The sequence below is a fragment of the Salvelinus namaycush genome, chromosome 12 (genome assembly GCF_016432855.1).
Source record: "Salvelinus namaycush isolate Seneca chromosome 12, SaNama_1.0, whole genome shotgun sequence".
Lineage (NCBI taxonomy): Eukaryota > Metazoa > Chordata > Actinopteri > Salmoniformes > Salmonidae > Salvelinus > Salvelinus namaycush.
The window spans coordinates 10363436-10391323 of record NC_052318.1 but is presented as its reverse complement, the minus strand read 5'-3'; the positions used below and the strand labels follow the sequence as shown (position 1 = coordinate 10391323).

The 27888-nt window shown below is 42.2% G+C and overlaps 2 protein-coding genes across 4 annotated transcripts in view; both read left to right on the top strand.

Annotated features, from left to right (window-relative positions):
- Positions 1–3689: 3689 nt before the first annotated feature.
- LOC120056883 (zinc finger CCHC domain-containing protein 10-like) lies at positions 3690–11903 on the top strand. 3 transcript variants are annotated; one of them, XM_039005142.1, is made up of 4 exons: positions 3690–3758; positions 7148–7309; positions 7929–7973; positions 9878–11903. In XM_039005142.1, the coding sequence occupies exons 1-4, from the start codon at positions 3718–3720 to the stop codon at positions 10119–10121; spliced, it is 492 nt and encodes a 163-aa protein (XP_038861070.1). In that variant the 5' UTR covers positions 3690–3717; the 3' UTR covers positions 10122–11903. The 3 variants fall into 3 exon arrangements, with proteins under 3 accessions (XP_038861070.1, XP_038861071.1, XP_038861072.1); XM_039005143.1 differs by lacking the exon at positions 3690–3758 and adding an exon at positions 5018–5176; XM_039005144.1 differs by lacking the exon at positions 3690–3758 and adding an exon at positions 6654–6754.
- Positions 11904–14252: 2349 nt separating this feature from the next.
- Positions 14253–27888, top strand: part of LOC120056881 (AF4/FMR2 family member 4-like) — a 28588-nt gene continuing 14952 nt past the window's right edge. Inside the window, exon 1 of the mRNA XM_039005141.1 lies at positions 14253–14504. The gene's annotated coding sequence lies outside the window, so the exon portion shown is untranslated. The remainder of the gene's footprint in view (positions 14505–27888) is intronic.

Below are 27888 nucleotides of genomic sequence, written 5' to 3'. Positions count from 1 at the left end.
GACAGACGGGCGGCTCCGGCAGCTCAGGACAGACGGGCGGCTCCGGCAGCTCAGGACAGACGGGCGGCTCTGGCTGCTCCGGACAGACGGGCGGCTCTGGCTGCTCCGGACAGGAGGGAGACTCTGGCTGCTCCGGACCGGAGGGAGTTGCTGGAGGCTCCGGACCGGAGGGAGTCGCTGGAGGCTCCGGACCGGAGGGCGTCGCTGGAGGCTCCGGACTAGAGGGAGACTCTGGCTGCTCCGGACAGGAGGGTTAGTGCTTAGCACAGGCACAGAACTCACCAGGCTGGGGAGACATGCAGGAGGCCTTGTCCTTGGCCGAGGCACCGGATGCACTGGACCGTGGAGGCGCACTGGCGGTCTCGAGTGCAGAACTAGCACCACTCGTCCTGGCTGGATCCCCCCTGTAGCCCGGCAAGTGCGGGGAGTTGGAACAGGCCGCACTGGGCTGTGCTGGCGAACTGGAGACACCGTGCGTAGGGCTGGTGCAGTATACCCCGGGCCGAGGAGACGCACTGGAGACCAGATGCGCTGAGCCGGCATCATCCCTCCTGGCTCGATGCTCATTCTAGCCCGGCCGATTCGAGGAGCTGCGATGTAGCGCACCGGGCTATGCGTGCGCACTGGGGACACCTTGCGCTTCTCCGCATAACACGGTGCCTGCCCAGTCACTCTCTCGCCACGGTAAGCACAGGGAGTTGGCTCAGGTCTCCTACCTGAGTCCGCCAATCTACCCGTGTGCTCCCCCCCCAAAAAATTCTGGGGGCTGCCTCTCGTGCACTTTCCTCGCGCCAATTCCTCATAGCGTCGCCGCTCCGTTTTAGCTGCCTCCAGCTCCTCTTTCGGACAGCGATACTCTCCCGGCTGTGCCCATGGTCCTTTTCCGTCCAAGATTTCCTCCCATGTCCAGGAGTCCATTCCACCACGCTGCTTGGTCCTTTGGTGGTGGGTGTTTCTGTAACGATTCTCGTCTGGTGAAGGAGAAGAGGACCAAAATGCAGCGTGGTAAGTGTTCGTCATAATTTAATTGAAAAACTGAACACTATACAAAATAACAACGAGGAGAAAACGAAACAGTTCTGCAAGGTGAACAGACACTACACAGAAAATAAACACCTACAACCAAAATGGGGGAAACAGGCTACCTAAGTATGATTCTCAATCAGAGACAACGATCGGCAGCTGCCTCTGATTGAGAACCATACCAGGCCAAACACAGAAATATAACAACATAGAAAAAAGAACATAGACTACCCACCCCAACTCACGCCCTGACCAACCTAACACAAAGACATGAAAAAGGAACTAAGGTCAGAACGTGACAGTTCCAGACGACTGTGTGATCACACTCCGTAGCCGATGTGAGGAAGACCTTTAAACAGTTAAACATTCAACAGGCCGCAGGGTCAGACGGATTACCAGGATGTGTACTCTGAGCATGCGTTGACCAAATGTCAGTGAAGTTTCTTCACTGACATTTTCAACCTCTCCTTAACCGAATATGTAATACCAACATGTTTCAAGCAGACCACCAGGGTTCCTGTGCCCAAGAACACCAAGGTTACCAAGCTAACCTGCCTAAATGACTACTGACCCGTAGCACTCTGTAGCCACGTCTTTAGCCATGAAGTGCTTTGAAAGGCTGATCATGGCTCACAACACCATTATCCCAGAAACCCTAGACCCACTCCAATTTGCCTACCGCCTCAACAGATCCACAGATAAGGCAATCTCTATTGCACTCCACACTGCCGTTTCCTACCTGGACAAAAGGAACACCTACGTGAGAATGCTATTAATTGACCACAGCTCAGCGTTCAACACCATAGTACCCTCAAAGCTCATCACTAAGCTAAGGACCCTGGGACTAAACAACTCCCTCTGCAACTGAATCCTGGACTTCCTGAGGGGCCGCCCCCAGGTGTTACGGGTAGGTAACAACACATCTGCCACGCTGATCCTCAACACGGGGGCCCCTCAGGGGTAAGTGCTCAGTCCCCTACTGTACTCCCTGTTCACCCATGACTGCATGGCCAGGCACGACTCCAGCACCATCATTACGTTTGCAGATGACACAACAGTGGTAGGCCTGATCACCGACAACGATGAGACAGCCTATCGGGAGCAGGTGAGACAGCCTATAGGGAGGAGGTCGGAGACCTGGCAGTGTGGTGCCAGGATAACAACCTCTCCCTCAACGTGATCAAGACAAAAGAGATGATCGTGGACTACAGGAAAAGAAGGGCCGAGCATGCCCCCATTCTCACCGACGGGGCTGTAGGGGAGCAGGTTGAGAGCTTCAAGTTCCTTGGTGTCACCAACGAACTATCATGGTCCAAACACACCAAGACAGTCATGAAGAGGGCACGACAATGCCTATTCCCCTTCAGGAGACTGAAAAGATTTGGCATGGGTCCTCAGATCCTCCAAAAGTTCTACAGCTGCACCATCGAGATCATCCTGACTGGTTGCATCACCACCTGGTATGGCAACTTCTCGGCATCTGACCGCAAGGCGCTACAGAGGGTAGTGCGTACGGCCCAGTACATCACTGGGGCCAAGCTTCCTGCCATCCAGGATCTATACCAGACCGTGACAGAGGAAGGCCCTAAAAATTGCCAAAGACTTCAGCCACCCTAGTCATAGATAGTTCTCTCTGTTACCACACAGCAAGCAGTACCGGAGCACCAAGTCTAGGTTGAAAAGGCAGCTTCTACCCCCAAGCCATAAGACTGCTGATCAGCTAGTCAACTGGCTACCCGGACTATTTGCATTGCCTCTGAAGCTTAGCAGCGATGGTCCTGGATGGGAGACCAAATGCTGCTGGAAGTGGTGATGTAAGGCCAGTAGGAGGCACTCTTTCCTCTGGTTTAAGAATAACAATATTCCAGGGCAGTGATCAAGGACATTGCCCTGTGTAGGGTACTATCTTTTGGGTGGGATGTTAACTGGGTGTCCTGACTCTGTGGTCAATAAAGATCCCATGGCACTTATTGTAAGAGTTGGGGTGTTAACATGGCCACATAATCATCCCCAGCTTCCAATTTGCTCAATCATCCCCTCTCCTCTCACCTGTAACTATTGCTCAGGTTGTTGCTATAAAATGAGAATGTGTTCATAGTCAACTTACCTGGTAAAATCTTACCTGGTAAAATAATTATAATAAACCCTGAATTGCTAATGCTGTCTATTGGCCATTGAGTGGCTTTGAAGCCACCGGTCGGGCCATATTGGCACTCCCTAGTAGGAGCAGTTCTCCATAGGAATGAATGGAATTCTACAGTAATTCACTTAAATGTTTCAAGGACAAAGTACATATATTTAAGTATTTTTTTCTGTTGTAGTGGGGACAGTAACAAAGGGTACTCTCTAATAGTTATATATATGTGTGTGTAGCTCACATAATTTAAAGTAAAAGTATGCATTGAGGTGTCTGTAATAGAATAAATAAATGTGTCAAAAATGAATGTAGACATTATTTAATATATTTCTATAGCTTCCAAACTATAGATTCCAAAATATTTTTTACAAATGTGGATTACCAAGATGGTTGCGTGGTGGCTTCAATACAGCTCCCCTGGCAGTCACCCAGGGTTTCTACACATCACTGGCATCAACCATAGGCTTTTGATTGGTTGGCGGTGTCCTCATGTCGCCCAATCGGCATCTTTTTGTTTCGCCATCCCGGAAGTAGCTACATTTCAACCAAATTGCAACATGGCGACACCCATGCACAGAATTATTGCCCGTCGGCAAGCGTAAGTTTGTTTATGACTAAAATTCTTAAGAATTTTGGTGTACTTACTCGATTCAGCGTATATAGTGATCACCGTGTTTACTTAGAGCAATAAGTAATGTGGAGTTGCGAATATTTGGCTAACTAGCTAACAATAGTATTCTTACTAAAGGCTAGTTAGCTAGCTACTGTAACGTTACCTACAACGTTGTTTGAGATGTGGACAATAATGATGTACAAAGTTAACAAATTAAATGGTTATATTTAATAAATAGTATATGTTTATTTGGCTAACAAGCATAGATATCATACTGTCTGCACGTTGGATAGCCGAAACATAAGTTAGCTAGCGCTAACGTTAGCTGGGTAAAAGCGTCCGTATGTTTACCATCCGAAAGGTTCGTGTATTTATGACTAAATTGTGACGTTTTGGTCTTCGGCAAGGTTTTTTTTCTGGCTGTTCGTGGAAGGGTGCAATTGCGGCCTGCAATTTGGGGCGTTCGGAACCCCTACTATATATCTGGGTAAATGTTTAAGCTAGGACAGGTGTGGGTGCTCCAGTACAGTAGGTGGCGTTAATGCACAATAATGTTAGGCAGGACCCATGAAATGTTTAACAATGCTTTTTCTGATTAAAAACTAGTTAATTGCATCTGCTGTGGAGCCCAGTTTCATAATAGTACCATATGGCCCAGCTGCTTGCTGTAGTTTTGAAGTAATCATGAGAAAACAGGCCACATTTTCCACCCTGCCATCTCCTATTAGTTTTATTGAGCACCAACTCGCCTTCCAAACGTTCTATTCCCAGGCTACTGTTCCACGTCACAATGCCTGCTTTGCTATGGTTGGTAGACAGTGTCCTTTGCCCCCCCCCACCTGTTGGGCACAGTTTTCCTGCACTGTGTGTGTGTGTGTGGGGGGGGGGGGTCCATGCAGGAACCAATGGGATGCTCGAGGGGGAGTGTTCATGTGGGAACTAATGGGATGCTTTAGGGGATTTTCACGAAGGAACCATGGGACGCTCGAGGTGGGTGTTCATGAATGCCAGTATGCAGGAATGCCCCAAATTGCGGGCTACAGTTGCACACTATTGGCTGTTTGTGTCAATAATGTCTATCTGCAGACTGCGGCTATTACATATCACGTCCACTACATATCACGCCCACTACCATTGAGGCTGCTAGCGCTGTCTCTGGCCCACACTCCAGCACGGTAGGTGGCGGTAAATGCACCATTGCTGGATGCCAACTGCCCAAAACCCCACCGAAGGAGGCTGCTAGTTAGTTAGTTTAGGTGACACCGGTATACAGTGTCCTTCGACTCCACCTGCCGTGAACTGCTTTCCCGCGGTTCTGTTAGCAACTTCCCTCGCAGTAAGTTTGGTTAGAGCGTTGGGCCGGTAACCGAAATGTTGCTGGATCGAATCCCCGAGCTGACAAGGTAAAAATCTGTCATTCTGCCCCTGAACAAGGCACTGTTCCCCGGTAGACATCATTGTAAATAAGAATGTGTTCTTAACTGACTTGCTTAGTTAAAGGTTAAATACAAAAAATAGAACACTGGTACACAGCAGTGAGGACGACATGTAGTAAGTTATGCGTAGTGGGCGCGGAATGTAATACTTGGTCAGTAGATGGACCCTACTGGTTTGTGCTTTAGGCAAGCCGAAATTTGGTAGCCAAAACCTACGCCCCTTTGTCAGTAATTGGTCAATATTAGGGATTTTTATGCAACTTTTTTTAGCTTGAGAAATACTGCACCAAACAAACATCTTAGATGTAAAATTGTGTGACTAAGAACTGCTCGGCAAAACCATAACTAAAGAAATCTGTAATTTTTTTAATCTTAGATTAATTCATACTATTTAGAGGAAGTGTATACTGGCTACTGCGTCTCAAGAGTGACACAGTAATATTGAAGCTTTTTTCTCGTTTTTCAAGCGAAGGTCTTTAGGGAGTATGCGAGTCAGACGTTCACTTTGCCTAGCCAAGTTCTGCTAGGAGCAAACCGAACGTAGCTAACGTTAGTATGCGGATGCCTTAACTATCTAGCTAACTTGCTTGCTAGGTAATTAAAAGTTTGAGACAAAATATCCACAGGAAAGTATTGTTCACCTGACTATTTTCTCTGATGGAGAACAATCAATTTGAAATCTGAATAAATAAAACAATTCACACAAAGATGTCTATTCTCCATCCTCCCCTGATTTAGGATATAAAATTGTTATGGCATGTTTTGTTCAATAGCAGTTGGCAAGAGAACTGAATATTCAATGTAAAACTAACTTTACTTCAGTACCAAACCATATACGGTGCACCAAACCATATACAGTGCATTCAGAAAGTATTCAGACCCTTTGACTTTTTCCACATGTTGTTACGTTACAGCCGTATTCGAAAATGCATTAAAAATAACATTTTCCTCTGCAATCTACACACAATACATACCCCATAATGACAAAGCGAAAACAGGTTTTTAGAAATTTCTGCAAATGTATTAAAAATAAAACAGAAACCTTATTTACATAGGTATTCAGACTCTGCTATGTGCCTCGAAGTTGAGCTCAGTTGTTCATTTGTTTATTACAGCCTGATTAATCAGACTAGCTAGCTAACAAACTATTCGGGAGAGACTACAAGGACACTGCTGACTTGCAAAACAACTAACCAAAATCTAAAACAGAACCTGACCTTGACTAAACATCAGACTGTTTCCATGGTTACCCCATGGATATTCAGTTTGAAAGAAGTCTACCTTAGAAAGACGTAAGTCTCTACAAACCATTATGTTGAATACAATATTTACATGCTGATTGCTTGGGACAACATTTGGTCTGTAGTTAGGTTAGGCTCGGCCATATTGTTTGTTGCGTGTGAGGAAAAATACAGACCGGCATACTGAAGGTCGGGTCAATAACGCTTCCCTGTGAAAAATAAGTTGAGATCTAGTTAGTTCAACATTGACTTGTAATGGGACTGTTCGTTAAAAATGCTGCGCCTACATGTTAGAGACAAGAGCGTAAGTATTTCACTTTCAAATCCTGAGGCTAACCCTGGTTTGCACGTCAGGAGTGCCCGTATAGCCTTTTCCTAAAAACTAAAGTACAACACTAGCGACTGGGGAACAGGCATAGTGCTTGAGCCAGCAACTACCTGTGCTACATTGGTCTCAAGATCTCTTAACAAAGGCTTTAGATACTCAGATACGGTCAGGGAAGCTACTCAATTCTTCTGAAAAAGTGTCCTGACTCCACTTATCCTGATTTGGCCCAAGAAACAGCAGGGATTATCCAACTATTGCTACCATTGTAGTGAGGGGCTAGGTTCCATTAACATAGGGGGGGGGTACACGATGTTAAAGTCTACCTACAGTTATAAATAACTCTTACTCATGTCTCTCTTTTTCAAACAGGGAGGCAAATAAACAACATGTTCGGTGTCAGAAGTGTTTGGAGTTTGGACACTGGACATATGAGTGTACTGGCAAACGAAAATACCTTCACAGGCCATCAAGGACAACAGAAATGAAAAATAAACTGAAAGAAAATCAAAATAAACAGCTCAATGCCACAGGGTAAGTCAGCCACAAGTATGTATTTGTATTGGGTGACTGCTGTCTTACTATTAAGTCAGCTTGATAGAAGATCACTTTTGAGTTCTGAAGATGTTAACACTGGAAAGTCACCTTGGTCGTGTCTATTAGGGAGACATTTTTTGGAAACGGAGAGGTAGGCCTACTACTTGAGCATTTCCAAAAAGAAACACTGATTTTCAATTTCTATTGCAAAACATTTACCCTAATGAACGTGACCTTGGTGTCTACCATTTGATGTCACTTTTGAATAGGCTGCATAGTCATGATTTTGAACACTTCAAATCAGTATTTTGTGGCTACAGTGTACTGCAATAGCCTGAGTTTACAGAAATGGTTTGCTGTATGGTTACAGCAGTAATTAGTCTGACAGTATTTACAAGGCTAGTACTGTAACCCAACCTCATAACTGTCTAGTACTGCCATCGAGAGGAGATACAGTATAACTATTCATTGGGAGTTAATTTCCTCTGTACAATGATTCATAAGTGTTGCCAAGTTTCTTTTCACTTTTATTTTCCCCTGGTTGGTTTAGAATAATCTTTGGAATTTTTTCAGCCATGGAATGTTGTAACTAACTCAATCTCTATTCACTATTCAGACCAGGAAAGGAAAGCTCCAATGAGAAAAAAACGAAGAAGAAAAGGTAACTGTCACAGCGTCACTTTTTAGCTCTAAACCCCATAAAATTGTTCCAACATTATGACTGTTGCAGATAAACTTAGCAAAAAAAGAAAACGTCCCTTTTTCAGGACCCTGTCTTTCAAAGATAATTTGTAAAAATACAAGTAACTTCACAGCTCTTCATTGTAAAGGGTTTAAACACTGTTTCCCATGCTTGTTCAATGAACCAAACAATTAATGAACATGCACCTGTGGAACGGTCGTTAAGACACTAACAGCTTACAGACGGTAGGCAATTAAGGTCACAGTTGTGAAAATTAGGACATTAAAGAGGCCTTTCTACTGACTCTGAAAAACACCAAAAGAAAGATGCCCAGGGTCCCTGCTCATCTGTGTGAACGTGCCTTAGGCAGGCTGCAAGAAGGCATGAGGACTGCAGATGTGGCCAGGGCAATAAATGTCTATGTCCGTACTGTGAGACACCTATGACAGCGCTACAGGGAGACAGGACGGACAGCTGATCGTCCTCGCAGTGGCAGACCATGTGCAACAACACCTGCACAGGATCGGTACATCTGAACATCATACTTGCGGGTCAGGGACAGGATGGCAACAACAACTGCCCGAGTTACACCAGGGACGCACAATCCTTCCATCAGTGCTCAGACTGTCTGCAATAGGATGAGAGAGGGCTTGTAGGCCTGTTGTAAGGAAGGTCCTCACCAGACATCACCGGCAACAACGTCGCCTATGGGCACAAACCCACTGTCGCTGGACCAGACAGGACTGGCAAAAAGTGCTCTTCACTGACGAGTCGTGGTTTTGTCTCACCAGGGATGATGGTCGGATTTGCGTTTATCATCGAAGGAATGAGCGTTACACCAAGTCCTGTACTCTGGACCGGGATCAATTTGGAGGTGGAGGGTCCGTCATGGTCTGGGGAGGTGTGTCACTGCATCATCGCACTGAGCTTGTTGTCATTGCAGGCAATCGCAACGCTGTGCGGTACAGGGAAGACATCCTCCTCCCTCATGTGGTACCCTTCCTGCAGGCTCATCTTGACATGACCCTCCAGCATGACAATGCCACCAGCCATACTGCTCGTTCTGTGCGTGATTTCCTGCAAGACAGGAATGTCAGTGTTCTGCCATGGCCAGCGAAGAGCCCGGATCTCAATCCCATTGAGCACGTCTGGGACCTGTTGGATCGGAGGGTGAGGGCTAGGACCATTCCCCCCTCCAGAAATGTCCGGGAACTTGCAGGTGCCTTGGTGGAAGAGTGGGGTAACATCTCACAGCAAGAACTGGCAAATCTGGTGCAGTCCATGAGGAGGAGATTCACTGCGGGGTGTCAGGTAGCCTAGTGGTTAGAGCGATGGACTTGTAACCGAAAGGTTGCAAGATCGAATCCCTGAGCTGACAAGGTAAAAATCTGTCGTTCTGCCCCTGAACAAGGCAGTTAACCCACTGTTCCTAGGCCGTCATTGAAAATAAGTATTTGTTCTTAACTGACTTGCCTAGTTAAATAAAGGTTAAAAAAAAAAATGCAGTACTTAATGTAGCTGGTGGCCACACCAGATTCTGACTGTTAATTTTGACCCCCCCCTTGTTCAGGGACACATTATTCCATTTCCGTTAGTCACATGTCTGTGGAACTTGTTCAGTTTGTCTCAGTTGTTGAATCTTGTTATGTTCATACAAATATTTACACATGTTAATTTTGCTGAAAATAAACGCAGTTGACAGTGAGAGGACGTTTCTTTTTTTGCTGAGTTTAGATCTCAAATGGGTAGAGCATAGTCCACTCGACACACTTTTCTGTTATATGCCGTAGAGATCTAGGCTATGCCTGCAATATGCCTTCTGTAATGTACTCACTATTCTGCTTATGTAATAATGGTTTTGTAAATGTGCCACTTGCTTTCAGGTCAAAGGATGCAAGTGGTGGTGGTAGTAGTAGCAGCAGCAGTGACTCTGACAGCTCTTCCAGTGACTCATCGTCTGACAGTAGTGACTCCTCAAGCTCTTCGTCGGACGACAGTGACAGCAGTAGTGACAGTTCTGACAGCTCTAGCTCCTCTTCCTCTAGCAGTTCAAGCAGCTCGGCCTCTGATTCATCAGAAGGAAGTGATTCAGATCAAGGTCCTCCCAAGAAGAAAAAGAAGAAATGAAAAAGATTTATATGTATTGTGTTCCACCATGACATTAACCTGAGCTCCACTCTGACCCTCTAGCTGTTCAGGAGTTGTCTTACGAAGTATACGGTGTAAATTGTAATGAACAAGCAGCAGGTTTGGGTAGGTTATTTTCTAAATGTAATCCGTTAGTTACTAGTTAGTTACCTGTCCAATTGTAATCAGTAATGTGATCTGATTAGTTTTTGTTACTTTTGGATTACTTTCCCCTTAAGAGGCATTTAAAAAAAAAATAATAATAAAAGGATCCATGAAATGCATTTCGTGTGTCATGGTAGTGATCTCTGACTTGTGAACAGACTCGCTCAGGTGGAACAAACTCTAACTTGCGCATTTTTTTCAATGCTAAATTGAATGTCATTAGTTAGGTTTCCATCCAATTGGTGACAGATTTTGATGCCAATATTAAAAAAGGTGCATAAATAAAATCTCTGCATTTTCTCAGCAGAAATGTTTCCATCAAATTGACTTGTTGTGGATAAAAGCCTGTGTGTGATGACGTAGTGCACATACATTTCTTTTGCAGTTAAATTCCCTTGTACCGAATAGAAAAATAGATGGGTTTCTGTTGAATTTTCAACTCGTCTGATAGTTTTGTCAGAAACAATATTGAGTTATATAGCGAACTAAGAGAGGAAATAATAAATAATACTAACAGAATAATGGTATCAAAACCACTATGGCCCATAGCCAAGAGCTCGCCGATAGAGTACAGGTGTAGCCTATATGACGAGACTATTATGGACAAAAGAGCGAGATTATTTTAATTTGTCAAATGGTAACCAAACATCGGTCATCATGTCACAAATAACACCCTCGAAATTTATTGAAAGGAGCATCAAGCTCATCACCTTGCACTTTCACCACCCTGTGAAATTCATCACACATTTAAAAAAAAAAAATCTATCCTAGTAAACTGCATGTTTTCCTATGTCGTAATGGGAGGACCACACAAAATATCATTGCGTGACTCCAAGTTTACTTAGATATAATGCTTATTAAATCAATAGTTGCACATAAAAGCGCCATTTCTCACACAATGAATTTTACAGACCCAAAAAGACCCCCCCCCCCCCCCCTTGTCTTACTCCCCAACCCTGACAAACAGTGAGGAATTTTGTATTTACCAGAATGTGTTCTCTCTCCTGCATTTCTCCCTTGTACAGTCAGTGAACAAGTGTGGTCATATCTCAACTTAGTTTCAAATCACAAGTTTGATAATTCGTATAGATTTAAAATGAGAAATGTATGTGCTTTTTACATACCTGCTGTACTTCCTTACTTCTATTGCTTTTGAGTGACACTTCAAATGTGCAGTTATGTAGCTACTGAAAGATATGTAATGCATAATTTGGAGGGCCTGCAGCATTAGATGCATTGACCCTTTTCACACTATCATGCTAACCTGAACTGTACTGTACTGTGCTGGCTCAGACGTTTTCTTTTCATGTTGTTTTTCCCCAGTACGATTCCCGAAACAACCAGCCCAGTACAACTTGGATCTGGTTCTAGTGTGAACCGAGTTATTGATTATTTTTATTATTAAAACATGTTTTACCCCCAGATGAGTATAAACAGAAAAATGTTATTGACTGTGTTGATAAACTGCCATTTTAGGAAATTAGCATGGACTCTGTTTGGCACAGCCAAACTGTGATCATGCCAATGAATCCCCCTGTTAGTTGTGCTTTTGATTTGTTTGTTACCTAGTGCCACATCCTTTAATCATTTTTGAATAAAAGGACAGTTGCAAGTGTCTTCACTTGTTGGTGTTTTTCATGTTTTTTCTCTCAATCAGATGGAACAAAGTCAACCATTTATAGCACTAGAGTACCTTGGAAAGTGTAGTAAATTGTATGTACTGGTGTTACCCTTACAAAAAAAAAAGTTTGCCATTTTGAAGCTGCAGTAAAAGTGCAGTAACTGCAGTCAACTGGTATTTTTGGATATGGTAATTGCAGGATAACTGCAGTTATACTGCACTGTAACTACAGTTACACTGCAAAACCACTAGTAAAAAAATATTTTGGGATGCAGTATTTGCAGCATACTGCAGTTATACTGCACTCTGACTGCAATGTTTTTTTTCGTCAAGGATGGCAGTACTGTAGGGCAATCGAAGGTGTGCCCGGGCGTGGGGCTAATGATAGAGAAGTCTGGGGGTGTGTTTTCCCATAGGAAGGGCCAGGTAATGTAGAGGGTAGTGAATGGATCTCTTGGTGTAACGGCTAAGGTGTTGGGATGATAGTCCCTGGGCCCAAGTTAAAGTCTTAGTTTGTTACCCCCAAATTTGCTGCAATATCATGTTGTAGCAATCTTAGCTAAATAAAATAGCTACAGTGCCATAAGTCAGTGTTTCCCAACTCCGGTCCTCGAGTACCCCCAACAGCACAACTGATTCAACTCATTTAGGGCTTGATGATTTGTTGACATGTTGAACGAGGTGTGCTTGTTTTGGGCTACAACACAAATATGTGCTGTTGGGGGTATTTGAGTACTGAAGTTGGGAAACTGCAGTAATGTGTTGGACTTAGTCCTGATCGGGCCACCCCTGGGTCAATGTACTTTTAATCTGTGATCTGAGTTTGAGTCCTGATCGGTGGGATGGCACTCCAATGGGCAAAAAGGTCAGAAAACATAACACAAATTGCAAAACATAATGAAGCCTATGACCTGTTTGAGGTCACATGGTTTTCTCTTATTGAAGCATGGTGGAGGTGTGTGGGACCTACGACTAGAATGTTTGCAGGGTTTTTGAGGCGACACGACAAGGAGGAAAGTGTAAGAAAATAACAATTTGAACAGTTTACTACTACAGCGGATGAGCTGAAAAAGTGTGGAGATGTGGAAATGGACAGCGAGTAAGAAGGAAAGGAACATCGGACCCAATAAAAACCCTATAATAACCCAATCACAAATCATTAATGGCTTGATCACAAGACAACACTGTTGAAGGTAATATATTTCTTAAGCGTTGTTGAATATGCCAATAATGCAAGAGGGAAGCGCTGTTGCGAAGAAGATTGTAGTGGCAGGTGCACTGAAGATGTCCGAGGTCGAACCTCGTCCCGATGATGATAAAGATGATTCTGGCCCAGTGGAAGTGAGATTTATGGGGAGAATGGATTCTTGCCATCTTGCTGATCCATATGTGGTGTCAGGTTGGTTGACAACACATAATGTGTAGTATCGGTGGAAACATTTGTGTGTGCGGCAGGTAACCTAGCGGTTAAGAGTGTTTGGGCGAGTAGCTGAGAGGTCGCTTGGTCGAATCCCCGAGCCGACTAGGTGAAGAATCTGTCTGTATCCTTGAGCAAGTCACTTAACCCTAATTGCCCCCCGTAAGTCACTCTGATAAGAGCATCTGCTAAATTACTCAAATGAAAATGTAGAATGTGTTAACTGTAGGGATACCCATGGTCAGAATTGTCTGGTGGGAGAAACACAGGTTGAGTTTGCCAGGATCAGAGTAGTACAGGTGTTATATGCTGAGGCAGTGAAAATGAGAGGAAGACGGATACAGGGCATGAGGCCAAAAGAGAGTGATGGGAATAACATGGTGCTTCAGGAAGGTTTGTTTCTGAATTTTCATAGCCATGGTTATCAGCTGTACCGCAGAAATGGAACGTCAATCACCGAAAATAGATGTGGTGGCAGCTGCAGAGAAGTACTTGGGTGTACGAGATTTTACTGCAGGTGTTTTGAACGATTTTGTCCCGTCAGATAGGGCCAAGTAGTGGAATAGTGGTGAGTTTTTTTAATGAGTGTAGGGTTAGTTGGTAGGGCAACTAACCAATCATACTCCAGTACAGTAGGAAGCAGTGTATGCAACACCTTTCAGTTGGTTGCGACCCGACCATAGACATTTGAAGAAGAAGAAGACGCCTGGGTCAAATGATTAAATTCGTTGAACGCATTCAGAATAACTTCCTTTTAGCAATTTTATTGTCTGATACATTCATTCATTGATGTATCTATTAAAAACACAATAACAAAATATGACTTTCTAAAATAGTAGTCATGATCCGAATCCTGAGAATACGCCATGATCACGTGATCAAGTTTAGGGAACCGAATTCATCCCAGCTGCTGGCTTCATGCATCCACTCATCGCTGCCTAGTTAGGCACCTTGCTAGCTTTTGTTATAAAAATGGATAGAGAAAATAATGACGACTAATTTTTTGCTGTTATCACAGCTATACTTGATAGAGGATGTAACCTGTTCACACGTTTTGAGTATTTTTACTATTATTGTTACATTTTTGTCGGGTCCATTTCGTTAACTGGAAAGTGGAAAAGACAAAGAGAAAGGGCTTTCCAATAGCTATAATGGTTTGGGCCTAAAAAGAAGACAAGAGGTAATAAACAACTAACATTAGTTAAAATGTTTACTGTTATATACTAGTTAGCTGTTATGGTAACAATTTATTTGCATTGCAATTTAGCTATTGTGTGTATATGAAAGGTGGCTAGGTTGCCAGTAATATCGAGCAAGTGGTAGTTACTATTAGCGAGCAACAGGATATCTCTAGTTTACGTTGTACGTCTTTAGCCAATGCTAGCAAGCTAATTACCAATCCATGGTGACGTCCCATTGTAAGTTTCCGTACCGTCGACAATGTTATTCAAATGTTGACAGAATCAAGTATTTTTCTGACTTGAAGGGGAAAATATTTAGTTTACACTCGTGGTTACTGTAGTTAACTAGTTGATATGTAAGTTTGCATGGAAGCTTGCGACGGCTAGCAAGTTGGCTAGCGGTTTCGTAAGTGAGTATTTTGTCAACTGTCTGAAGCCGCGAGTCAGACATTCAGCGATAATCTCTGGTCATTTTTGTTTGGAAGTCGTTGAATATGTGATTTAATAAATTCATTTGTTTTATTACAGCAAACAAGTTAGACAGGAATGTGTCCGAAGTAAATTTGTATTTTTTTGGTAATGTTTACAGCTAATAAAGTCAATACTTTGATTCTGTCATTGTAAAAAAAAAAAAAAGTTTGAGAACCCTCTGACTAAATGACCCACTGGGTGTTGATACACAAACGAATACATTTTTCTTTGAAGTTATTTTTCTCTGATTTTTATATCAAACCAGACCAATGCATGATGGCATTGCATGCATCCCTGGCTTAGTGGTCATGTTGTACTATACTCTTTAAAACATTTTTTTGGGGGGGGGTTCCCTTTACATGAGCACTGCTGTAACAACAATCATGTGTTTAGTTATACTTTCTTCAATGTGAACCCCAGTGTCTTCACTTACGTCCCATTTAATTAAAAATGCAAAACGGAGCTAAATATCTTCATTTTTCTCCAACGACTTGACTTTCTGGGTCTAGGAAGCCATTTTAAGTGTTACGGTGGGGGAAGGGCAACCTCACAAGTTTTAATAGTTGCTACATAATTACACATTTCACTGAGACATGCCCTCTGGTGGCAAGCATAATTCTTGGTACAGTAAGTTTTAATCGTTTTTCTTGTTTCAATGTAAATAAGTGGTGCAATTTTCTGTTTATGAACAGTTCATGTTAATTAGCAAACACCTGTAGACTGTCAGTAATTTTAGACGGGGTGTTGGGAAAGTGTGGTTGTATTTAGATGAAGTAATTGTTGACATTAACACTTTGTTGTTTCTCTTAGGCTAGCTACTTAATTTCTGTCCCATCATTATTCTGTAAGTATAGGGTTGTCTATGTGCTCATAGCTATGCTTCTGTGTGAATTCATCTCAACTTCCTGTTTAATCAGATTTGATTGGTCACATACACATGGTTAGCAGATGTTATTGCAAGATTAGCGAAATGCTTATGCTTCTACATCCGACAGTGCAGCAGTATCTAACAGGTAATATCTAACAATAACACAACAAAATCTAATACACACAATCTAGTAAAGGAATGGGATAAGAATATATAAAATATATGGATGAGCAGTGACAGAGTGGCTAAGATGCAATAGATAGTATAGAATAGATGGTGTATAATACAGTATATACATATGAGAAGTGATGCGAGATATGTAAACATTCTTTAAGTGGCATTATTAAAGTGTCTAGTGTTCCATTTATTAAAGTGGCCAATGATTTCAAGTCTGTAGGTAGGCAGCTGCCTTTCTGTGCTTGTGATGGCTGTTTAACAATCTGATGGCCTTGAGATAGAAGCTGTTTTTAAATCTCTGTCCCAGCTTTGATGCACCTGTACTGACATCGCCTTCTGAATGGAAGATGGGTGAACAGGCTGTGGCTCGGGTGGTTATTGTCCATGATGATCTTTTTTACCTTCCTGTGACATTGGGTGTTGTAGGTGTCCTGGAGGGCAGGTAGTTTGCCCCCGGGGATGCGTTGTGCAGACCGCACCACCCTCTGGAGAGCCCTGCGGTTGTGGGTGGTGCAGTTGCTGTACCAGGTGGTGATATAACCTGACAGAATGCTCTGAGGTTGCTATTTCTAGTGCGTGGACCATTTCAGTTTGTTAGTGATATGTACACCGTTTAAGTTTGCTCAGTGGTGTCAGCTAGCCTAACTGTTTTGAGGCCAAGTGTGAGCTTCTCAAGTGTGCCTTTACAGCTGAGTTATGACATACATTTTTAGGGTATTTTATCTGGTGGTGAGTCAAGGATTTTTCAAGCCTTGTAGAGTTTGTTTTAACCAATGTCATACCAGCAGATGGTCTGTCAGTGAGTGAATGTAGCCTAAAGTGTTGTTTTTTTTTTGTATCTTGCAAGAATGCACAGGGCAAGTCATCCATCCAAGATAGCCTAAACTTAGGCTTGTCTAAGTTTTTGCTGTATTTAAAACAATTTTTTTTTTTTTTTTTTACATCTGTAAGCTTAACTGGCGGGTTTCAGGTTGGAAATAATCTATTGTTCTTTTTCTCTCTGCGTTGTTGGGAAGGGCCCGTAAGTAAGTATTTCACTGTTGCATGCTGAACACACCGGCTGTGTTGCAAAAGAATTGTACACATACATGTTATTCAATCAAGTCATCCAAACTGCTCGTGCGCGTCAACAAGCGTCTTGGTAACCAGGCGCTAAAATAGAACTTGGTTCTATTTTAGATGCTTGACGCGCTGCTAGTCCTGCCTGTCCCATCTCCTCATTGGTTTTTAGGAGCATATACCCACGTGGGTGATTGAAAGATGAACAAGGTCCACACTTCAGTCCAGTTGGTTGCAATAATGCACTTTAAAGTTGGTTGCCAACCACCATATACAATCCACAGAAGACTGAATTAGGAGAGATTACTAGAAACTAACTAGGTTTCCCCTTTTCTGTGGATTAATGGTCGAAGTAGAGAACACATGACTTTGTGTGACTCAATGGGTCGATATTTGTCAAAGGTCCAAAAAAAAAGGACCTTGTACATTTCAGGTAAAATAACAACTCAGTGTTTCTTAGGACAAATAAGATAGCAACAGCTAGCTAAATGTCCATGAATGTTTCATGTGTTACGGCCTGTCCCCAAATTAATATAGTTGGTTCAGAGTTTGTTTTGATATTTCAACCAGCGTGTCCTGATCGCGTCTGGTGCGTATAGACAAATTCCACATGCAGAGCTGGCTTGGTCATCATGTTAGTCTACACCTGTCAGATTCGATTTGATTGCAGTCAAGGGTTGATGAAACTGCAGATTTGGCCTACCGGCTGACAGCAAAAAAACAGCTTCAAACCCCCGTCCCAGACTAGACTATTAGTCAGACTTAAAAATATATATATATATATATATATATTCCTGCCAAAACCAGCACCTCAACCTAGATGCACTGCTGTGCATAGGGCTTCTTTATTTTTAGTCAGACTAGTTTATATTCGTATATACGCTTAGTGTACAAAGCATTAGGAACACCTGCTCTTTCCATTACAGCATTCACCTGGTTAGTCTATGGTTCCTTATTGATGTCACTGAATGGGAGAAAAGCGGTTAAAGAAGGAGTTTTAAGCCTTGAGACATGGATTGTGTGTTTATGCCATTCAGAGGGTGAATGGGCAAGACAAAATATTTAAGTGCCTTTTGAACGGGTTATGGTAGTAGGTGCCAGGTGTCAAGATCTGCAAAGCTGTTGGGTTTTTCATGCTCAACAGTTTCTCATGTGCATCAGAAATGGTCCACCACCCAAAGGACATCCAGCTAACTTGACACAGCTGTGGGAAGCATTGTCGTCAACATGTGCCAGCATCCCTGTGGAACGCTTTAGACACCTTGTGGAGTCCATACCTAGAGTAGTTGAGGCTGTTCTGAGGGCAAAAGGGTGGGATGCAACTCAATATTAAGAAGTTGTTTCTAATGTTTTCTACACTGTGCATTTTACTAACAATCTAGCCTTGTCAATTGGTTTTATGCTGCATACTGTAGGCTAGTCATAGGATAGTAGTTTGAGGCCCTTACATCACCAATGGCAAGCTCTTGGTTAAACTAATAAGCCATCAGCTGCTTCATAAGGGCTTTTCCGGTCACAGCAAAACATATGCTGCTCATTGCTTCATGAGCTCACCAGCCCATGTTGCAGCATTTGTTCCTTTGGACTCTGGATACAATAAAGTTGTATGACAGCATATCATGCAAGCTATTTTATTGAACACACAGCCTACAACAACGTAAGCCTGCATCATAAAGCCTAGGATTATGTTCAAATGTGACATGTCTCTGGCTAGATAAGGCTTCTTTGAACTGTCTGTTTAGTGAAATAACAAGAACATTCAGAGGTGGGTTTTGTTAAAGGGCAACTCTGCCACTTAACATTTGGGTTGTTATTATGAAGTATTTGATGTCCTACACAGTTTTAGTGTAATTGTGATTTCATGTCTATTGACTGATGAGCGATTAGCAAAACTGGAAATGGCTTATCTGTGATTGTTTTCAAGTAGGATCCCTGCGATGTCTAATAAAATGAATTATGGCCAGTCATTTTTAGCTATCTATATAACTTGTCTAGTTTTCTGCTCATATTGGAACTCCCTGCTGTATGTTTCTCTGGTTGTCTTTGTCTAATAACATGTGCTAATATTTTAAATAGATATTCAAAAACATACATTCAGCTTGCATCTGTAAAAGTTTGTGAGGGTCATCTAAAACAAATTGCCATTAACTCTCAGCTAAATTTAAGAAGGCATTACTTACATAATCGACTTAACTAGGCTAGCTTTTATCAATATGTTAGTAAGAAACAGCTTGGCATTATTTGAAGGGTTAAGAATGATCTTACTTCCCCTTTAACCATTTTGAAATGGGCCAATCTTAATTTTTTATCCATTGAATGTATAGGCATATTTTTATTTAACCTTATTTAACCAGGAAGGGCTTTTTCAAGAGCGTCCTGGACAAGATAGGCAGCACCAAGTCATTACACAATTACAGACAAACAACATGAAAAACTACAGGTAATCGAGTAAAAAAGCATACAATTCACAAGAGCATAACAAAATCATTAAAACAGCAAATTAAAAACAGTCAGGTCAGGGAATCAGCCTCAAAATCCTTAATCAATGATTTAAAAAACAATCGGGACAAGTTCTTCCAGTTAAAGTATTTGGTAAGGTGTTTCAAGCCGATGGCGCAGAGCACATAAAAGCCCTTTTACCAAATTCAGTTCGGGCATTTGGAACAGTTAGCAGAATAAAGTCCTGCGAACAATTGACTCGCCCAAACTGCTTCTGACTGTCCACCTTAATTTGTATATTTAAAGCATCGGAAATAGTATTTCCCAAGCTGTGTTAATGGATTTGCTCAAGTCATCAATGTCCACTTAGGCCTAGTGTTTCCATTCGGAGAGTGGCACACATCCTGCTGCGCGCAGTTGAGTGGTATCCTCAGACTTCAGCCGTTGTCGTCTCGAACGGTTTTCCAGGAATTTCATCTTCAGGGTGCCTTGGCTTGACAATAAGCAATGGAGTAGGCAAAAACACAAACAGAACTAAGATCAGGCTAAAGTTGACTAGGTGTCGGCTATAGACCCTTTTCCCGTACACAACGCACAGATGCACATGACTCTTGGCGGCAGTAAGAAGGCGACAGGTAGCCTAGCGGTTAAGAGCGTTGGGCCAGTAACCCAAACGTTGCTGGTTTGAATCCCCGAACTGACTAGGAGAAAAATCTGATGTGCTCTTGAGCAAGGCACTCAACCCTAATTGCTCCTGTAAGTCGTCGCTCTAGATAGTAGAGTCTGCTAAATGACTAAAATATAAAGCCATCGCCAATTGTGCCCATTCAACAGGCTAGATTTACATTTTTGTTACTTCTAAACAAAATAACTTTTTGGGGTTCTCATACGCTTACAATTATGTTTTGATTCTTGCTTGAACAGTCGCTAAGATTATATTTGGTTGTGATCTTTGCAAAAGAACTATTTTGGATGCAGCAGCAGTTAGCTAGTATGCTAATGCTCACTGATATAGGCTGTAGCAAAAGCTAGCCAAAGAGCCACTTTACTGGTTGAAGTGTTTTTTTAAAGTATAATGCGGTTGATTTGCAGTGTTGACACACATGATCGTCCTGCTTAATATAAGAGCCTTAAAATTCAATTATAATCCAAAATTAGTTTGAAATGCACTCATAAGCAGAAGCTTTTTATATATAACAACTCCCCCTTGTTCTGCCACCAATATGCGTGCATCGCCCTTTGTGCTGCAATGTTTCTAAGCACAGAAAGTGGTCTATTGGTCTAAAACTCTCATTGCATTCAATTAGCCTGCTGGTCATAGACAATTCTTCAAAAAAATCTGATTTGGTAGGGCTACTTATTGGTTAGGGCCTTTGAATTAGGCTAGTTTTTGGTTTCTTCCACTTCCATTCAAGTAGGTCTAGTTATTACACTTCTGGATATTAGGCCTATGTTGTCATATTGCTGATAAAAATGTCTGTCTTGGAAATGCCTGAAGTGTGTTTTGAGCAGGGCTGACCCATCTACGAGTAGAAAATGGGCTCTACTTTAAAGAAATTGCTGCTAGTTTACCCAGTGCTCCAGGGCATAGTGGGGGAGGGAGTTTGTTGATGGGAAGACAGACTTTGGTTGGCTTTGGCATCCTCAGTCATGACATCACAAAGAGGTGAGGCTCAATGGCATAACATATCCTTTTATGGAACTAAATGGACTGTTCCATTTTCCAGGAAGAGGTTGCTATTATCTTAACTGTTGACACTCCTTATTTTTCCTCCTAAAGTGTAGGCTAAGACATTCACCAACGTGATTGTTCCACTATTTTAGACCCATGCGTATGCTTTTCTCCCATCTATTCATCTTCCTTTGATTGTCTGTTTACTCTATTGATTTTGTTTAGATTAGATGAATTAGTTTAGAAGGGCTGTGGTGTTTTTTTCTTCTGGTCTACTGCTGGGCTTGTGATGTAAAGGCACACTTGAGGATCTTGCCCTAGCACAGTGATAGGCATTCCATCTTGTTAGAATTATTTTATTTTAAAATTATTTCCTTAATTAACACTTACAAAGACCCGTAACCTCTTGTCAGTACTATTTTGCATTACAACTCGTTTGTCCCAATTATATATATCAAACGCCTACAAGAGTGTATGACACATTGTGCACTCATGCAGGCAACCCCCCCATCTCTCTCACACACAGAGAGCCTCCTTTCAACTTCACCTATTGTCCCCTGCCTTTGGCACACCCGCTGTTGGGCAGGGTGGTATCTCCCGTGAACTAGCAGTAACCTCCCTCTCCCTGAGTCAGATTTATCTCTACTCCAAGGAATTACTGTAATGTCCGCTGTAGATCAGGAAACCCAGTTTTGAGAACGTCTCATTTAAAGGAATACTACCAGAGAGCAGACTGGCAGAGCATGACAACACTTCTGAATCCCCTGGAGTTTCACTGAATCCCCTTTCTAATGTTTCTGTGGTTTGCGCCATGTCGCCTCTGTCAGGGTAAGCAACACAACTAGTTGGTTTCTCTTGTTGGTTTTCCGTCTACATTTCCTGTGAAGAGCGTTAGTCTAGCTGTTGTGCTAGTCAGACTGTCACCAAACTTCATTATCATATTGTGATAGTTGGCGATATGAAGGGTGGAATTGTCAGTTTCTCAAAGAAGCATGGCCCTAAACTCATGGTCTTCAGACACCTGTTAGTGTATTGGTTTGTCATATAGAAGTGAGTTCAGGAAGCCTTATTACCAGTACAGTAGGTCTTTTCCCCTTCCCCAGTTAATATTTCAATTCAACTAGACTTGCATTTTGCATGCTCAAGTAATGTATATAGTTAGCTACTGAGGTTGGTATGAAAGCGCTTTGCTTGGCCTCTTCAAATTCCTATCTAAATTGGGGGACACATGGTTGTGTATTTGGCCATATATTTTAGAATTTTGTGAAAAATGTATTTTTACCATTGTTGTTTTTATGGGTAGCCTAATTGTGGCGCTGGTTTTGGTAGCATTGCCATCAATCCATTCCTTTCTACTAATTTGTTTGGTAGCACAGCTTTCGTCTTTTATCAGTGCTAAAATATGAGTAAAAGGAACCTTTTCAAGGTAACATTCGGGCAGGTATAGTCTTTCATGTTTGGTAGCAGTGTCTTCAGTATTAGTAATATATACTGAACAAAAATATAAACGCAACATACAACAATTTCAAAGATTTTGCTGTGTTACAGTTCATATAAGGAAATCAGTCAATTGAAATGAATTCATTAGGCCCTAATCTATGGATTTCACATGACTAGGAACACAGATACCTTAATTTAAAAAAAGTAGGTATTAGAGGTCGACCGATTTTATAATTTTTCAACGCCGATACCGATTATTGGAGGACCAAACAAGCCGATACCGATTAATCGGCCGATTTCATTTATATATAATAAAAAAAATGTAATAATGACAATTACAACAATACTGAATGAACACTTATTTTAACTTAATATAATACATCAATAAAATACATTTAGCCTCAAATAAATAATGAAACATGTTCAATTTGGTTTAAATAATGCAAAAACAAAGTGTTGGAGAAGAAAGTACAAGTGCAATATGTGCCATGTAAGAAAGCTGAAGTTTCAGTTCCTTGCTCAGAACATAAAAACATATGAAAGCTGGTGGTTCCTTTTAACATGAGTCTTCAATATTCCCAGGTAAGAAGTTTTAGGTTGTAGTTATTTTAGGACTATTTCTCTCTCTACCATTTGTATTTCATATACCTTTGACTATTGGATGTTCTTATAGGCACTTTAGTATTGCATGTGTAACAGTATAGCTTCCATCCCTCTCCTCGCCGCTACCTGGGCTCGAACCAGGAACACATCGACAACAGCCACCCTCGAAGCAGCGTTACCCATGCAGAGCACGGGGAACAACTACTCCAAGTCTCAGAGCGAGTGACGTTTGAAACGCTATTAGCGCGCACCCCGCTAACTAGCTAGCCATTTCACATCGGTTACACCAGCCTAATCTCGGGAGTTGATAGGCTTGAATTCATAAACAGCAGAGCTGCTGGCAAAACACACGAAAGTGCTGTTTGAATGAATGCTTACAAGCCTGCTGGTGCCCACCATCGCTCAGTCAGACTGCTCTATCAAATCATAGACTTAATTATATCATAATAACACACAGAAATACGAGCCTTAGGTCATTAATATGGTCGAATCCGGAAACTATCATCTCAAACAAAACATTTATTCTTTCAGTGGAATACGGAACCGTTCCGTATTTTATCTAACGGGTGGCATCCATCAGTCTAAATATTCCTGTTACATTGCACAACCTTCAATGTTATGTCATAATTACGTAAAATTCTGGCAAATTAGTTCGCAATGAGACAGGCGGCCCAAACTGTTGCATATACCCTGACTCTGCGTGCAATGAACGCAAGAGAATTGACACAATTTCACCTGGTTAATATTGCCTGCTAACCTGGATTTCTTTTAGCTAAATATGCAGGTTTAAAAATATATACTTTTGTGTATTGATTTTAAGAAAGGCATTGATGTTTATGGTTAGGTACACGTTGGAGCAACGACAGTCCTTTTTCGCGAATGCGCACTGCATCGATTATATGCAACGCAGGACACGCTAGATAAACTAGTAATATCATCAACCATGTGTAGTTATATCAAGTGATTATGATTGATTGATTGATTGATTGTTTTTTATAAGATAAGTTTAATGCTAGCTAGAAACTTACCTTGGCTTCTTACTGCATTCGCGTAACAGGCGGGATCCTCGTGAGGCAGATGGTTAGAGCGTTGGACAAGTTAACCGTAAGGTTGCAAGATTGAATCACTGAGCTGACAAGGTAAAAATCTGTCATTCTGCCCCTGAACAAGGCAGTTAACCCACCGTTCCTAGGCCATCATTGAAAATAAGAATGTGTTCTTAACTGACTTGCCTAGTTAAATCAACTCAACTCTTTCGCATAGAGTTGATCAGGCTTTTGATTGTGGCCTGTGGAATGTTGTCCAACTCCTCTTCAATGGCTGTGCGAAGTTGCTGGATATTGGCAGGAACTGGAACACGCTGTTGTACATGTTGATCTTGAGCATCCCAAACATGCTCAATGGGTGTAATGTCTGAGTATGCAGGCCATGGAAGAAATGGGACATTTTCAGCTTCCAGGAATTGTGTACAGAACCAGAATTGTGACATGGGCCCGTGCGTTATCGTGCTGAAACATGAGGTGATGGCGGCAAATGAAGTGCACGACAATGGGCCTCAGCATCTTGCTACGGTATCTCTGTGCATTCAAATTGCCATTGATAAAATACAATAGTGTTCGTTGTCCCTAGCTTTTGCCTGCCCATACCATAACCCCACCGCCACCATGGGGCACTCTGTTCACAACGTTGACATCAGAAAACTGCTTACCCACACGATGCCATACATGTGGTCTGCGGTTGTGAGGCCGGTTGGATGTACTGCCAAATCATCTAAAACCACATTGGAGGCGGCTTATGGTAATTTAATGTTAATTTCTATATCTGGCAACAGCTCTGGTGGACATTCCTGCAGTCAGCATCCCAATTGCACACTCCCTCAACTTGAGACATGTGGCGTGACAAAACGGCACATTTTAAAGTAGCCTTTTATTGTCCCCAGCACAAGGTGCACCTGTAATGATCATGCTGTTTAATCAGCTACTTGATATGCCATACCTGTCAGGTGGATGGAATATCTTGGCAAAGGAGAAATGCTCACTAACAGGGATGTAAACAAATGTGTGCCTGTAATTTGAGAAAAATAAGCTTTTTGTGCTTATTGAAAATTTCTGGGATGTTTTATTTCAGCTCATGAGACATGGGACCAACACTTTACATGTTGCATTTTATATTTTTGTTCAGTATACATCAGATTAAGCTGGTCCACGTATTGCTACAGTGTGTTGTTCAGTGGAGGTGGCTGAGGGGAGGACGGCTCATAATAGTGGCTGGAATGGAGTCACGGAGTGGTATCAACCACATGGAAACCATGTTTTTGATGTGTTTTATACCATTCCATTGACTCCATTCCAGCCATTAATTGCTATGAGCTGTCCTCCCCTCAGCAGCCTCTACTGGCCCAGTTTCAAATTAAAGAAAAAATCCACTCAAACTATATTTTTGTTTTTGTTTCATTAGTTCACTGTTGATACATTCCCAAAATGTTCAGCATGTCAGCTGTCAAGTTTCAAGATATTAGACTTTCAAGAAGCGAAGTGTCACTTGCCACATCATCATGAGGCGGCAAGTAACACTTCGCTTCTTGAAAGTCCAATATCTTGAAACTTGACAGCTGACATGCTGAACATAAGTCAAAGTGCAAGGCCTCATTCTAGTGTCATGTATTTTAATGGCTTGTTTACACTTGATTACTGGTATTTAATTATTTTTATTTTTTATCTTTAACTAGTTAAGTCAGTTAAGAAAAAATTACGGCCTACCAAAAGGTGTCCTGCGGGGATGGGGGCTGGGATTAAACGCATCACAACAAGAGAGCCATCACAACACTACGTAGAGACCTAAGACAACAGCATGGCAGCACAAAACATGGTTAAAACATGAAGTAGCACAAAACATGGTACACACATTATTGGGCACAGACAAAGGCAAGAAGCTAGAAACAACAATACATCACGTTACTTAGCCACCACTATCATTAAGTATCCATGATTGAGTCTTTGAATGAAGACATTGAGATAAAACTGTCCAGTTTGAGTGTTTGGTTGCAGCTCGTTCCAGTCGCTAGCTGCAGTGAACTGAAAAGAGGAGCGACGCAGGGATGTGTGTGCTTTGGGGACCTTTAACAGAATGTGACTGACAGAACGGGTGTTGTATGTGGAGGATGAGGGCTGCAGTAGATATCTCAGATACGGAGGAGTGAGGCCAAAGAGGGTTTTATAAATAAGCATCAACCACTGGGTCTTGCGACGGGTATACAGAGATGACCAGTTTACAGAGGAGTATAGAGTGCAGTGATGTGTCCTATAAGGAGCGTTGGTGGCAAATCTGATGGCCAAATGGTAAAGAACATCTAGCCGCTCGAGAGCACCCTGACCTGCCCATCTATAAATTACATATCCGTAATCTAGCATGGGTAGGGTGGTCATCTGAATCAGGGTTAGTTTGGCAGCTGGGGTGAATGAGGAGTGATCACGATAGAGGAAACCAAGTCTAGATTTAACCTTAGCCTGCAGCTTTGATATGTGCTGAGAGAAGGACAGTGTACCATCTAGCCATACTCCCAAGTACTTGTATGAGGTGACTACCTCAGGCGCTAAACCCTCAGAGGAAGTAATCACAACAGTGGGGAGAGAGGCATTCTTCTTACCAAACCACATGACCATTGTTTTGGAGGTGTTCAGAACAAGGTTAAGGCCAGAGAAAGCTTGTTGGACACGTTTAACACAAAATCCGTGGAGGGGCCAGCTGAGTATAAGACTATCTGCATATAAATGAATGAGAGCTTCCTACTGCCTGAGCTATGTTGATGTAAATTGAGAAGAGCGTGGGGCATAGGATTGAGTTTTGGGATACTTAGCTGGCACACAGGACTGCACAGGTGCCATTGAAACCCGTAATAGAGTTGTTGATGCTCTCCAGATAATTTTCTTTACGCCCCCACTTGCCTCATAATATACAGCAGGTTTTTTAAATGGGATGAATATTGAGGGGAGCTTTTACTGAGGGCCAGGACGTTTGTATATCTGATCAGTCGGCTTTGTCCCACTGATATAAATACTAATGACAGCATTCCCTAATTTTTTTGAATACTTTTAGTTAGGTAACACCTACTCCTTATCTGAAGGTCTTTGGGAAAACTTTGGTAGGTAAATAAAAACCCTATCTCCTGTTCCTCATTTATTCGGACCATACGCTAAAAGGCCACATGATGGGGTCGAATGTGTTGATGAGACTGAATGGTATAAATTTAGTTAATGGTGGCCATTGTAAAGAAGCAGTTTAATGACTGTATCGTACCAGTTATGACTTTTGTCACTTCCCGTTCCTGACATGTATGGTTAAATGAAGGTATAAAACCATCTGCTTTCAGTGATGACTCAACCCTGTAGCATATTGAGCAGTCAGGGAATTGCCATAGGCCTTATGTAGCCTAGTCTAACCAGGAAACAGTTAAACAGCACACGTTTTGAGGGTAGGTGTGGGACAGGGTAATCTTACTGTCATCACTCCTTAAATCATTGCAACAGAGAGGCCAGGGTACATTGTACATAAAAAAAAATTCATTTAGCAGACGCTCTTATCCAAAGCGATTAGGGTTAAGTGCCTTGCTCAAGGGCACATCAACAGATTTTTCACCTAGTCGGCTCAGGGATTT